A 13,536-nucleotide genomic window follows, 5' to 3' on the forward strand; every position below is an offset into this window, starting at 1 on the left:
TGTGCCCAATCACGTCCACAGTTTGTACGTTCTAGTCCTCCCCAGAAACTGGACTGTTGTCACTGACATAGAAACGCGAGCGACTATTGCACAGTTGAGACACTGGATTTTTAGAGTCAACTTTAGTTTTCTTCTTCTAGTCTAAGCAAGGTAGCAGGGGAAACTCTCTCCACACCACATGGATGTAAGTGTGCCCAATCACGTCCACAGTTTGTACGTTCTAGTCCTCCCCAGAAACTGGACTGTTGTCACTGACATAGAAACGCGAGCGACTATTGCACAGTTGAGACACTGGCTTTTTAGAGTCAACTTTAGTTTTCTTCTTCTAGTCTAAGCAAGGTAGCAGGGGAAACTCTCTCCACACCACATGGATGTAAGTGTGCCCAATCACGTCCACAGTTTGTACGTTCTAGTCCTCCCCAGAAACTGGACTGTTGTTACTGACATAAAAACGCGAGCGACTATTGCACAGTTGAGACACTGGCTTTTTAGAGTCAACTTTAAGAACCAGTTTTCTTCTTCTAGTCTAAGCAAGGTAGCAGGGGAAATCCTCTCCACACCACATGGATGTAAGTGTGCCCAATCACGTCCAGTCCTCCCCAGAAACTGGACTGTTGTTACTGACATAGAAACGCGAGCGACTATTGCACAGTTGAGACACTGGCTTTTTAGAGTCAACTTTAAGAACCAGTTTTCTTCTTCTAGTCTAAGCAAGGTAGCAGGGGAAATCCTCTCCACACCACATGGATGTAAGTGTGCCCAATCATGTCCACAGTTTGTACGTTCTAGTCCTCCCCAGAAACTGGACTGTTGTTACTGACATAGAAACGTGAGCGACTATTGCACAGTTGAGACACTGGCTTTTTAGTTAGAAGAACCAGTTTTCTTCTTCTAGTCTGAACAAGATAGCAGGGGAAACCCTCTCCACACCACATGGATGTAAGTGTGCTGTATCTAGCACATAATTCTGTGTCCATGTAGATCCCTGCACAAAGCATCCGCACACATACCCTGATGTCATTTTTTATGACGTGCCTCAAGATAATTTAAAAGGAGTTCATCTCAAGTGGTGGACATGACGACTTTAAAATACTAGTGATTGTTCCAGCTAATGTTGTCCCGCTCGCAGCAGGGCCCAGGGACCTCAGTCTGTAGGCATTAAAGTACAACCGAACCTTAATTGCCTCCAAGGATGTGTTTGTGATGTCATCCTAGCGCCTGAAGGCATTCAGTCTGCAGTGCAGTACGTCTGTCCTACTTGAGGTGGAAGATAGTCTAGTCATGTACAGCCAACAGGAATCAGTCTGCAGTACGTCCTAGCTACTTGACTCAAGTCTTGAGCCAGTAGGACTGACAACAGTGGACCTCTACACTGTCGGTCTCCTTGGCTCGATCCATGGGTCCCACACACCACGTAGAAGATTAGAACTAGAAATCTTCAACCTAGTTAGGCCCACGTGGCGGTAGTGGGCTCACTTTACAAGGGGTGATAAAACAGGAAATGAGGAAATGAGAAATGAGGAAATAAGAAAATTTAATAGGAAATGAAGAAATGAGAACGAGAAATGAGAAACAAGCTGTTAGGCGCAGGCAGAGCAAGTCTGAAGACGAAGCTAGCATCTACTGAGCTACAGGTACCTCCTGGTGCTCTGCCACCATACAGGCATACTAACTTATGTTCCTCTGTCAGCTGGTACACGGTGTGACACTCTACCTCTATCTACTTGTGTGCCATGTACGACTGGCATGGTTCAGACATCAGATCTACGTACCTACGTAACGGTACTTACATGTACTGTCCTACAGTCCCACAGTCCCAAACAATTTACCTAGCTATGCGTGGCTATACTCATTCACCGATTTCACAATCTGGTGGGCAAGTGATAGTCAATGGACTGGACTCAATGTCAACATCTACATGTAAGCAACAGCAAAGAAACTTCCAAAACTGTTTGTCAAACCAAGCAATTTCTAATCTTCCAGTCATGTCGTAAAGCTGCAGGAAGTAATGACATTAGTACACTGTACTGGTATCATATCCAATCTCGCTACAGGGTGAATAAAGCAATTCCCATTACCATTCTCACAAGCAATGCCTATATAGTGAAGGCTGATGCTAATGAAAGAAAGCTCACTGTGCCATCTGAAGCGATGTAAAATTTAATTCCTACAATGTGTCTGACAACCTGTACTGTGTGGAGGTGCCTATAATTATATATGAAACTTCTCGGTGCTACTATATATATTTAAAATACTTAGTCACCTACTAGCATCTTGGCTGATATCAGTCATTATTGTGCATCTATTATCAATCGATGTCATAATTAATTTTGTGTACCCATGGTGATGATCATAACCTATTTCTTATTTCTTCATTTCCTATTTCTTATTTCCTCATTTCATTTCTCATTTCTCATTCCCTGTACAGTGGTTTGCAGAACAGTTGTCATACTCAGATAGGCAGTAGGCGGTGGCTCTTAAGTGTGTTGTGGTTTTGTGGTCTTTTCACACTATAGACCTTTTACTCATGATCAATCATGACAGCAACCTTAAAAGAGTTTTTCCCCATGAACTGTATGTTGAGCTGTACAACCTTTAATGAATATGGTGTATACCTTCCCGGATCCCACAAGAAAAGTACTGAAAAGTAGTTTCCCATGATGATTCATGAGTCTATACATGTACAAGTAAACAGACTAGACCTTTTTACTCATGAATCATCATGGAATGACCTTTTTTAAAGTTGCTGTCAAGAGCTAAACTGCCCATCACTTTTAATAATCCTCTGAATATGGTGCAGCAGGAGCAGCACTGAAGAGAGTATAGTACAATTCAAATTTACTAAACACGCAGCGTTGATTAAATTTTAAACTAATTTTCAGTACTTTTCTTGTGGGAAGATATACAACATAATTATTCATTAAAGGTTGTACAGCTTAACATATACATGTAGTTTACAGGGTTTTGCAGAATCTTTGCAATATCCACAAAAAAGCGTTTTGCGTTGAGCGTTCCTTATAAGGTTATCTGTGGTCAACCATAAAGTTGTAGATCTTAGTCAGCATGTCAACAATGCACTATTCCAAACAGTTGATGGATCAACTTGAAGATTCTCAGCAACACTTTGATAAGACAGTCCAAGCAGCTCTGTCTGATGCACTATTCTCCACCTTATATCCCCTTGGTCAGCTTTTTTCACAAGAAAAAGCCATTTTGTTTTTGAATTTTGCTTCCCAATCAGACTTGGCATTTCACCACAATGTGTATATGACACCACAATGTGTAAACATTAGATATCCATATAAGGAACACTCTACACCCTCTATTTCAAAGATTCTGCAAAACCCTGTATGGGAAGTTGCTGTCATGATTGATCATGAGGAAAGGTCTATATATAGTGTGAAAAGACCACAAAACCACAACACACTTAAGAGCCACCGCCTACTGCCTATCTGAGTATGACAACTGTTCTGCAAAGAGATTTTTTTTTCTCTTTAGCTGATTCTGTTGCTAACATTTCTCAGTCAATAACTTCTGGAGATCGGCTTTTGGAAATTCACAACCATGAGTTAGTATCTCATCCTGAAGATACTGTCTTCAAGTTGTGCCAATTTCTGAACATTGATTGCCCAAGAGATTATCTAAAATTGTGTGCAGCAAAAGTGTTTCCGAAAATATCGAGATCAAGATTTACTGTGGACTGGCCGGAAGAGATGAAGAAAATTGTGCAGAGCCATCTTGAACTGTATCCCTTTTTTTAACGATTATTCATTTGAAAGTTTAATGTAGTACCTTGTACGTAACTGCACATTAAAATTAACGAGTGTTGCAAGCGTGCACTTACTAATGCCTCTCGCCATGTTTTAGCTTTCGCTCAAAAGTATTAGAGTGTTATAGAAGAGGTAAATAATTTGCAATGTGCTTTAATTGTTTCACAAGAAAGGGGCGTCCACAGTTAATAGTGCATACTGATCGTCTTAAAATTAATGGCCTGTAGCCAAACAGTGGGAGCAAACCTTTGTCGAAGGCATAGTCAGTAGTCTGTGAGATAAGCAGAATTCAACCACAGAAAGTAGTATCTATAACAAGCAGTCTAAAAAGAGTTATCAGAAAAGGTTGGTTTGTGGCTTGCCAGGACCTCAACAAAGAAGACGAGTGTTGTAAGCGTGCGCTTGCTAATGCCTCTCGCCATGTTTTTGCTTTCGCTCAAAAGTATTAAGAGTGTTATAGAAGAGGTAAATAATTTGCAATGTGCTTTGATTGTTTTACAAGAAAGGGGTGTCCATGCACAGTTAATAGTGCATACTGATCGTCATGGCCTGTGCGGATCCAGCCAAAAATGTATAGGGAGGTTATGAAACAAAAGCGCGCGCGCAAAATGTTTGACCAGGCCCCGTTCACGCCCACTTAATTGAAATTGTAAACGTGCACAAAGTATACTTACAAATCTACTGTCTACTACAGCTAGGTACCTTGTCATGTATACATAATACATGTAAATGGTATGTGTGGAATGAATGTGTATTTAGTACTTAGTGTGTCCTGGACTTGTGCTCGTGTCAACAGATTCATAGTTCACAGCTTGTAAGTTAACTACATTCAGTTGCTCATTTAGCCACAGCAACACAAGTGTAGGTTGAGCTAGTTTTTGTTAGTGTTTAGGGGGGTTGCAACCCCTGAAACCCACCCCCTAGATCCGGGCCTGTCTGGGGTTCAAAATGGATTCTCTTACATGTGGTATTGAGCGCACATGCGCATTACATCCAGGAATAAGGGGTTATAATTATTAAAGTACAGTTGTAATTTTGTTTTATCTACATGCTTTTTTTAGGCACCAATTGAACACTGTGTAGGTCGGCACTTATCACCATTCAAATTTCATGGCTGCATGGACTTAGTATACATTTCTATGGCTGTAATCTGAAACACATTCCATAACTGTACACAAGTATCTTTGTCTCTGTTACAGTGATAAACAAGACTTTATAATAATTATGAAAGTTCAGTGTCTCAAATATAGTCTATTAACTACATGTATATCCGTTGTAGCGGTAATACTACTCAGTGAACGATATTATACATTAGTAATCTGTGGCAGCGTAGTGGTTACCTACTTTGGAAACAGTAGTGTTAACGTACGCAACAATCAGATTTACTCAGGGAATGCTACTCTCCTACCCCCTGAAGTTGTCTCAGGAGTGAAACTGTTTGTTCTATTCATTGGCTATCCCAGAAGTGGTCACAGTATTGTTGGGAGTCTGCTGGATGCTCATCCGAATGTCGTGGTCGCACATGAGCTTCACGTTTTTCGTTGGCTCTCACGATTAGATCTACAAAATTCAGAAGTGAAGGCTGATCTCTTCAATGAACTCTATGCAAACAGTTTCAACAATGTGTTTAGTGATGGAAAAAGAAGCGATAACAATAAAGGATACAATCTCACGATAGAAAACAGTTGGCAAGGACGGTACAGAGAGCGGATTGATGTAATTGGAAGCAAAAATGGTGGTGGAATGTCCAGGATGTACAGACATAATGCTAAGGACTTCAAACTTGCGTACAACCGACTGCATCAGTTTGCTTCCATCCCAATACGTTTCATTCACTGCGTACGTAATCCATTTGACGTCATCTCTACAATGGTGCTTTACAGAATACAGAAAAAAAGTAATCAAAAAGACTTGGTCCCCATTTCCAGAAAGTCACATCATGTATACAAAGATGTCAAACAACTTTCATCAGCTGCAGATTTTTTTTTCTCTTTAGCTGATTCTGTTGCTAACATTTCTCAGTCAATAACTTCTGGAGATCGGCTTTTGGAAATTCACAACCATGAGTTGGTATCTCATCCTGAAGATACTGTCTTCAAGTTGTGCCAATTTCTGAACATTGATTGCCCAAGAGATTATCTAAAATTGTGTGCAGCAAAAGTGTTTCCGGAAATATCAAAATCAAGATTTACTGTGGACTGGCCGGAAGAGATGAAGAAAATTGTGCAGAGCCGTCTTGAACTGTATCCCTTTTTTAAGGGTTATTCATTTGAAAGTTTAATGTAGTATCTTATACGTAACTGCACATAATTATAGCTAGATTGATATTTATATGTGTCATTTATTGTGGCAGTGTTTTAATTGTTATGTGCATGATGCAGATTACAATCTGGTCCGGTGGTCCAATGTGAGTGGTGGACCTTGTATTAAAGTACAGTTTTATTGTTCAGTAATTTTGTTTATCTACATGCTTTTTTTAGGCACCGATTGAACACTGTACATTGATAGTTATGGAATAATTATGTGTTTCTGGTTTAATACAGCCTTGATTTTTTTTATGCAGCCACCACGAAATTTGAATGGTGTCACCACTCACTACGATCACCATTAAGCTTATTCCATAATTATTAAGTGTACATAACCTTAAAGTGCCATATTTTCGTTGGTATTAATTTCACAACTTTAGCAGAATTGGTGATCGTAGTGGATAATTAGAGCCGTTTGTTTCAAAATTGTTGATCATTAATCCAACTGCATGTAGCCGGTATTTTATTGAGCAATGTATTGTAATTAATGGGAACGAGGCTAGAGACACATTCGTCGCTGAAATAATAATTATGATCCTCATCTATAGAAGTGGCATAGAGCCTGACACCCAAAGATTGCTCTAGTTAATTGTCACTCTTTCTTTGCCCAAAATCTTACATTCATGTTTTCAGCAGGCAAAAGTTACGGGGATGGACATGCCACACAAGCGTTAGGGCAGGGCGTTCGGAATCTGTTTGCTCCAACCCCAAACCATTGTTAAATCTTTAGTCTTTCATTATAAGGACCATAATTCAGCCACGAGTGTCTCTCTGCCTATCCTACGTCTAACCAGAGGAAGGTAGCCTCTAGAAAGGCGCCACTATAAATAGGTGTGGCCAAAGCCTAAAGCTTTGCATCATGGCAGCAGGCTGCATGCGTTTGTATACTCTGTAGTTTTAAAGACATCACTCTCACTCTCATTCTTAAAGTTCAAAGGTCACGAACTACCAAGTCTGAACTACCAAGTCTGAACTGCCAAGTGCGAACTGCCAAGTGCGAACGCGAACTACCGTATAGCGGGTATATTTCGAGGGTATAAATTTTCGCGGATGGACCATTACAAAGGATTTCGCGGATTTTATTTTCGTGGTCTGAGTGCCAGCCTTTTGGCGCATGCGCACATCAACATGCAGCTGTACCTCCACACCGTTAGCCTCGAATCCAGGCCTAGCCTATACGGTGAGGCACCTCTTATTGTCGATAGGTGTGGTCAATAATACTGAACACGCCTACTATTCAATAAAGATATAAATTTTCGTGGGTATAAATTTTCGCGGTACAGGACCCGCTATACGGTATCAAGTATGAACTACCAACTACGAACGCGAACTATCAACTATCAACTGCGAACTACCAACTGCGAACTAGCCTCGAATCCAGGCCGATTAAAATACGTATTTTAATCGGCCTGGTCTCGAGGCTAACTGCGAACGTGAACTATCAAGTGTGAACTGTCAACTTAGAGTAACGCTCAGGGCCACCGTAGGTTTGAAATGAGCCATAATTACGTAACTGTTCACGTGACAGGTACTTCCGCTCTCGACATTACAGTTGCAAGAACTCCTCAAATCCCTGTATCTATGGTATAGCCCAGTTGTTCGCCTAACCGTTATAAAAGCGAAAACTCGGCCTGGGAGATCGAGGCTATGTACAGTACTGTAATAGATGTCTAGCTACATTATTAGGTCTACCATACCCTGAGGGTCAAATTATGCTAGTTTAGCGCCCTATTATTCAATTGTGCTAGTTCCTAAAGTCTCCAAAAATTAAGTTGTCAAGCCCTACACTCTGTTTCTAGTCTCGCGGACCCAGACCCTGAATATATCGGCTGGTCCACGAGACTACTCTGTCTCAACCCCTAGCCCCCCCCCCCCCCCTATACACCAACGTCACACAACATTTATAAGATTACAGCTGGACACCAAATATAATTATAGGTTGATTCCATGCAGATCAAATTAAAAGAAATTGTGTCTGTACTAATACTCTGCCTCACATCATCACAAGGATACTGTCACTAATAAATGACACAATGTCATAGATAAATCAATTTTAGCTATGTGCAGTTACGTATAATTATAAGGTATTTCATTAAACTTTCAAATGAATAATCCGGGATACAGTTCAAGACAGCTCTGCACAATTTCATCTCTTCCGGGATCCGGCCAGTCAACAGTAAATCTTGATCTAGATATTTTCGGAAACACTTTTGCTGCACATAATCTCTTGGGCAATCAATATTCAGAAACTTGAACAACTTGAAGACAGTCTCTTTCAGGATGCATACCAACCCATGGTTGTGAATTTCCAAAAGCCGATCTCCAGAAGTTATTGACCGAGAAATGTTAGCAACAGAATCAGCTAAAGATAAAAAAGGTCTACAGCTGATGAACGTTGTTTGACTGAGATCTGGGCCATGCAAGTCTGTGCTCTCCGTAGTCTGTATTCTGTAAAGCACCATTGTAGATAATTATGACGTCAAATGGATTACGTACGCAGTGAATGATTAGGATGGAAGCAAACTAATTCAGTCGGTTGTACGCAAGTTTGAAGTCCTTCTGTACATCCTGGACGTTCCACCACCATTTTTGTCTCCAATTACATCAATCTGCTCTCTGTACCGTCCTTGCCAAATTCTTCTATTGTGATATTGTAATTTTTGATGTACTAAACACGTTGAAACTGTTGCATAGAGTTCATTGAAAAGATCAGCCTTCACATCGATAGATTTTGTAGATCTAATCGTGAGAGCCAGCCAAGAATGTTAAGCACATGTGCCACCACGACATTCGGATGAACACCCAACTATACTGTGACCACTTTTTGGGGTAGCCGATGAACAGTTTCACTCCTGAGACAACTTCAGTAGTGGCGTAGGAAGCAATTTCGGGGGGGGGGCTCTATAGTGTGGAAAAAAGTGTGCCTATCTACGGAGTGCAGCTTGATTCTACTTAATAACCTGGAGAGATCTGATGGGGGGCTCAAGCCCCTGGAGCCCCCCTTCCTACGCCACTGTTTAGGGGGTAGGGGGGTATATTTAGCATTCCCTGAGTAAATCTTATGTTTCTGATTGTTGTGTACGTTAGCACTACTGTTTCCAAAGTAAGAGTTTTTGCTAACCACCACGCTGCCACAAATTACATATCGTTCACTGAGTAGTATTACAGCTACAATGGTAATAAATAATTATTTGAGACACTGAACTTTCTATGAAGTTTTGTTTATCACTGTAATAACATGGAAAAGAGACAAAGATACCAGGTAGCATGCATGTGTATAGCCTCATCATGTGTACAGTTATGGAATGTGTTTCAGATTACAGCCATAGAAATGTATACTAGAGTCCATGCAGCCACGAAATTGAATGGTGATCATAGTGCTGACCTCTTTAATACACACAGTGTTCAATTGGTGCCTAAAAAAAGCATGTAGATTCTAAATAATAAATTATTGTTCAAAAACTGAACAATCAAATTGTTAAAACTGTACTTACATGTCTGCCTCACATAACAATTAAGATGCTGTCACAACTAGTGTTCAAGCTGGCGCTGTGCTAATGCCTCTCGCCATGTTTTTGCTTTCGCTCAAAAGTATAGAAGAGAAAGTATAGAAGAGGAAAAAGTGTATAAAATAATCTGTCTAAAACTGACTTGCAATTGTATAATTATGGTATCATTGTTGTGTTTTGTGGCTGCTTATACCAGGACCTCAAGGATCTAGGAAGCAACAAAGAAGAAGATTTTGTTTTCAATTAATTATAAGCGGAAGTGCATAATTATTTCATAAAGTTAGCTTATCTATATAAAGTCACTGAGAAGAAAAGACTTATTACATGCATCTATTGTTGTATTATGTGGCTTTAATACCAGGACCTCAAGAAAGAAGAAAATTGGATCTGTAGTTCATGCAGAGTATAATTATAATATTTAAGAAGAAAAGACTTGTGTACATACATATTGTTATCTATAGTAGTGTTTTGTGGCTTACCAGGCCCTCAAGAAAAATATGATTCTGCCAGGAGGATCTGGATCTGGGGAATGAGCGCGCATGCGCATTACATCCATAGGAATAATTAAAGGGTGTGTCCAAAGAGATCAATTTCACAAATGCCTACTGCTAGCTAGCTGTTTTAACAGGTATTTTCTGAGTCTTGTAGCTAACAAAAAGCTAGCGCTTTAGTGCAAGGCTAACTCATATGTTGAATAGAAAGTTTGTGTGGACAGATGATGCTATGAAAGATTCTGAAGAGACTGCAACAGCCTTCAATGTGAGTCAAACTAGCCATAACTCGAGAAAGAAGCTTTAGTTTGCTAATCCACGAATCAAAATCCAAGAGAACGTGGCTAGAAGCCTATAGAAGCTGTTAGTTTTTGTCGCATTGCAACCGTTGAGCAGTTACAGCTGGAACAGACACACAGACACACACACACACAGTCAGCTTTACCGTATCCCTCGTGCGGCTACGCCTCGAGGCATAATAAATTACACATAATAATTATAGATATAGATCTATACGTAGCTATAATTATGTGCAGTTACGTTAAGGTATTACATTAAACTTTCAAATGAATAACCCTTAAAAAAGGGATACAGTTCAAGACGGCTCTGCACCATTTTCTTCATCTCTTCCGGCCAGTCCATAGTAAATCTTGATCTTGATATTTTCGGAAACACTTTTGCTGCACACAATTTTAGATAATCTCTTGGGCAATCAATGTTCAGAAATTGGCACAACTTGAAGACCCTATCTTCAGGATGAGATACCAACTCATGGTTGTGAATTTCCAAAAGCCGATTTCCAGAAGTTATTGACTGAGAAATGTTAGCAACAGAATCAGCTAAAGAGAAAAAAAGGTCTGCAGCTGATGAAAGTTGTTGGACGTCTTTGTATACATGACGTGACTTTCTGGAAATGGGGACCAAGTCTTTTTGAATTCTTGTGCTCTGTATTCTGTAAAGCACCATTGTAGAGATGACGTCAAATGGATTACGTACGCAGTGAATGAAACGTATTAGGATGGAAGCAAACTGATGCAGTCGGTTGTACGCAAGTTTGAAGTCCTTAGCATTATCTCTGTACATCCTGGACGTTCCACCACCATTTTTGTCTCCAATTACATCAATCCGCTCTCTGTACCGTCCTTGCCAACTGTTTTCTATCGTGAGATTGTATCCTTTATTGTTATCGCTTCTTTTTCCATCACTAAACACATTGTTGAAACTGTTTGCATAGAGTTCATTGAAGAGATCAGCCTTCACTTCTGAATTTTGTAGATCTAATCGTGAGAGCCAACGAAGAACGTTAAGCTCATGTGCCACCACGACATTCGGATAGAGTTCATTGAAGAGATCAGCCTTCACTTCTGAATTTTGTAGATCTAATCGTGAGAGCCAACGAAGAACGTTAAGCTCATGTGCCACCACGACATTCGGATGAGCATCCAGCAGACTCCCAACTATACTGTGACCACTCCTGAAGTATCCTATGAATAACAAACAGTTTCACTCCTGAGACAACTTCAGGGGGTATAGGGGAGTAGCATGATAATGCTAAGGACTTCAAACTTGTGTACAACCGACTGAATCAGTTTGCTTCCATCCCAATACGTTTCATTCACTATGTACGTAATCCATTTGACGTCATCTCTACAATAGTAGAATAGAGACCACAAAAATTCAAAAAGACCTGGTCCCCAATCTCAGAAAGTCGCGTCGTATATACAAAGATGTCACAGTTAAACAACGTTCATCAGCTGCAGATCTTTTTTTGTCTTTAGCTGATTCTGTTTGCTAACATTTCTCAGTCAATAACTTCTGGAGATCGGCTTTTGGAAATTCACAACCATGAGTTGGTATCTCATCCTGAAGATACTGTCTTCAAGTTGTGCCAATTTCTGAACATTGATTGCCCAAGAGATTATCTAAAATTGTGTGCAGCAAAAGTGTTTCCGAAAATATCAAGATCAAGATTTACTGTGGACTGCATGGCTAGAAGAGATGAAGAAAATTGTGCAGAGCCGTCTTGAACTGTATCCCTTTTTTAAGGATTATTCATTTGAAAGTTTAATGTAGTACCTTGTACGTAACTGCACATAATTATAGCTAAAATTAACGAGTGTTGCAAGCGTGCACTTGCTAATGCCTCTCGCCATGTTTTAGCTTTCGCTCAAAAGTATTAGAGTGTTATAGAAGAGGTAAATAATTTGCAATGTGCTTTAATTGTTTCACAAGAAAGGGGTGTCCACAATTAATAGTGCATGGCCTGTAGCCAAACAGTGGGAGCAAACCTTTGTCGAAGGCATAGTCAGTGGTCTGTGAGATAAGCAGAATTCAACCACAGAAAGTAGTATCTATAACAAGCAGTCTAAAAAGAGTTATCAGAAAAGGTTGGTTTGTGGCTTACCAGGACCTCAACAAAGAAGACGAGTGTTGTAAGCGTGCGCTTGCTAATGCCTCTCGCCATGTTTTTGCTTTTGCTCAAAAGATTAGAGTGTTATAGAAGAGGTAAATAATTTGCAATGTGCTTTGATTGTTTTACAAGAAAGGGGTGTCCATGCACAGTTAATAGTGCATACTGATCGTCATGGCCTGTGCAGATCCAGCCAAAAATGTATAGGGAGGTTATGAAACAAAAGCGCACACCCAAAATGTTTGACCAGGCCCCCGTTCACGCCCACTTAATTGAAATTGATATCATAGTAAACGTGCACAAAGTATACTTACAAATCTACTGTCTACTACAGCTAGGTACCTTGTCATGTATACATAATACATGTGAATGGTGCATGTGTGTGGAATGAAAATTATTGTGTATTTACAACTTAGTGTGTCCTGGACTTGTGCTCGTGTCAACAGATTCATAGTTCACAGCTTGTAAGTTAACTACATTCAGTTGCTCATTAGCCACAAGCAACACACTTAACCTACACTTGTAGGTTGAGCTAGTTTTTGTTAGTGTTTAGGGGGGTTGCAACCCCTGAAACCCACCCCCTAGATCCGGGCCTGTCTGGGGTTCAAAATGGATTATCTTACACGTGGTATTGAGCGCACATGCGCATTACATCCAGGAATAAGGGGTTATAATTATTAAAGTACAGTTGTAATTTTGTTTTATCTACATGCTTTTTTTAGACACCAATTGAACACTGTGTAGGTCGGCACTTATCACCATTCAAATTTCATGACTTTAGTATACATTTCTATGGCTGTAATCTGAAACACATTCCATAACTGTACACAAGTATCTTTGTCTCTGTTACAGTGATAAACAAGACTTTGTAATAATTATGAAAGTTCAGTGTCTCAAATATAGTTTATTAACTACATGTATATCCGTTGTAGCGGTAATACTACTCAGTGAACGATATTATACATTAGTAATCTGTGGCAGCGTAGTGGTTACCTACTTTGGAAACAGTAGTGTTAACGTACACAACAATCAGATTTACTCAGGGAATGC

The 13,536-nt window shown here is 40.0% G+C and overlaps 2 protein-coding genes and 1 long non-coding RNA gene across 3 annotated transcripts; 2 read left to right on the forward strand and 1 right to left on the reverse strand.

Moving 5' to 3' along the window:
* Window positions 1–955: 955 nt before the first annotated feature.
* Window positions 956–2,375, forward strand: LOC135335700 (uncharacterized). Its single transcript, XR_010394583.1, has 2 exons — window positions 956–1,634; window positions 1,691–2,375. It is a non-coding gene; the product is annotated as an uncharacterized LOC135335700 (long non-coding RNA).
* A 2,447-nt stretch (window positions 2,376–4,822) lies between these two features.
* LOC135336720 (uncharacterized) lies at window positions 4,823–6,127 on the forward strand. Its single transcript, XM_064532573.1, has one exon. The coding sequence runs from the start codon at window positions 4,995–4,997 to the stop codon at window positions 6,054–6,056; it is 1,062 nt and encodes a 353-aa protein (XP_064388643.1). The 5' UTR covers window positions 4,823–4,994; the 3' UTR covers window positions 6,057–6,127.
* A 4,452-nt stretch (window positions 6,128–10,579) lies between these two features.
* LOC135336321 (uncharacterized) lies at window positions 10,580–11,576 on the reverse strand (the record flags this gene model as incomplete). Its single annotated transcript, XM_064532083.1, has 1 exon — window positions 10,580–11,576. A coding segment is annotated over one exon (951 nt), but the record flags the coding sequence as incomplete, so codon positions are not given.
* Between the last annotated feature and the right edge of the window lie 1,960 nt (window positions 11,577–13,536).

Source organism: Halichondria panicea, chromosome 5 (genome assembly GCF_963675165.1).
Source record: "Halichondria panicea chromosome 5, odHalPani1.1, whole genome shotgun sequence".
Taxonomy (NCBI): domain Eukaryota; kingdom Metazoa; phylum Porifera; class Demospongiae; order Suberitida; family Halichondriidae; genus Halichondria; species Halichondria panicea.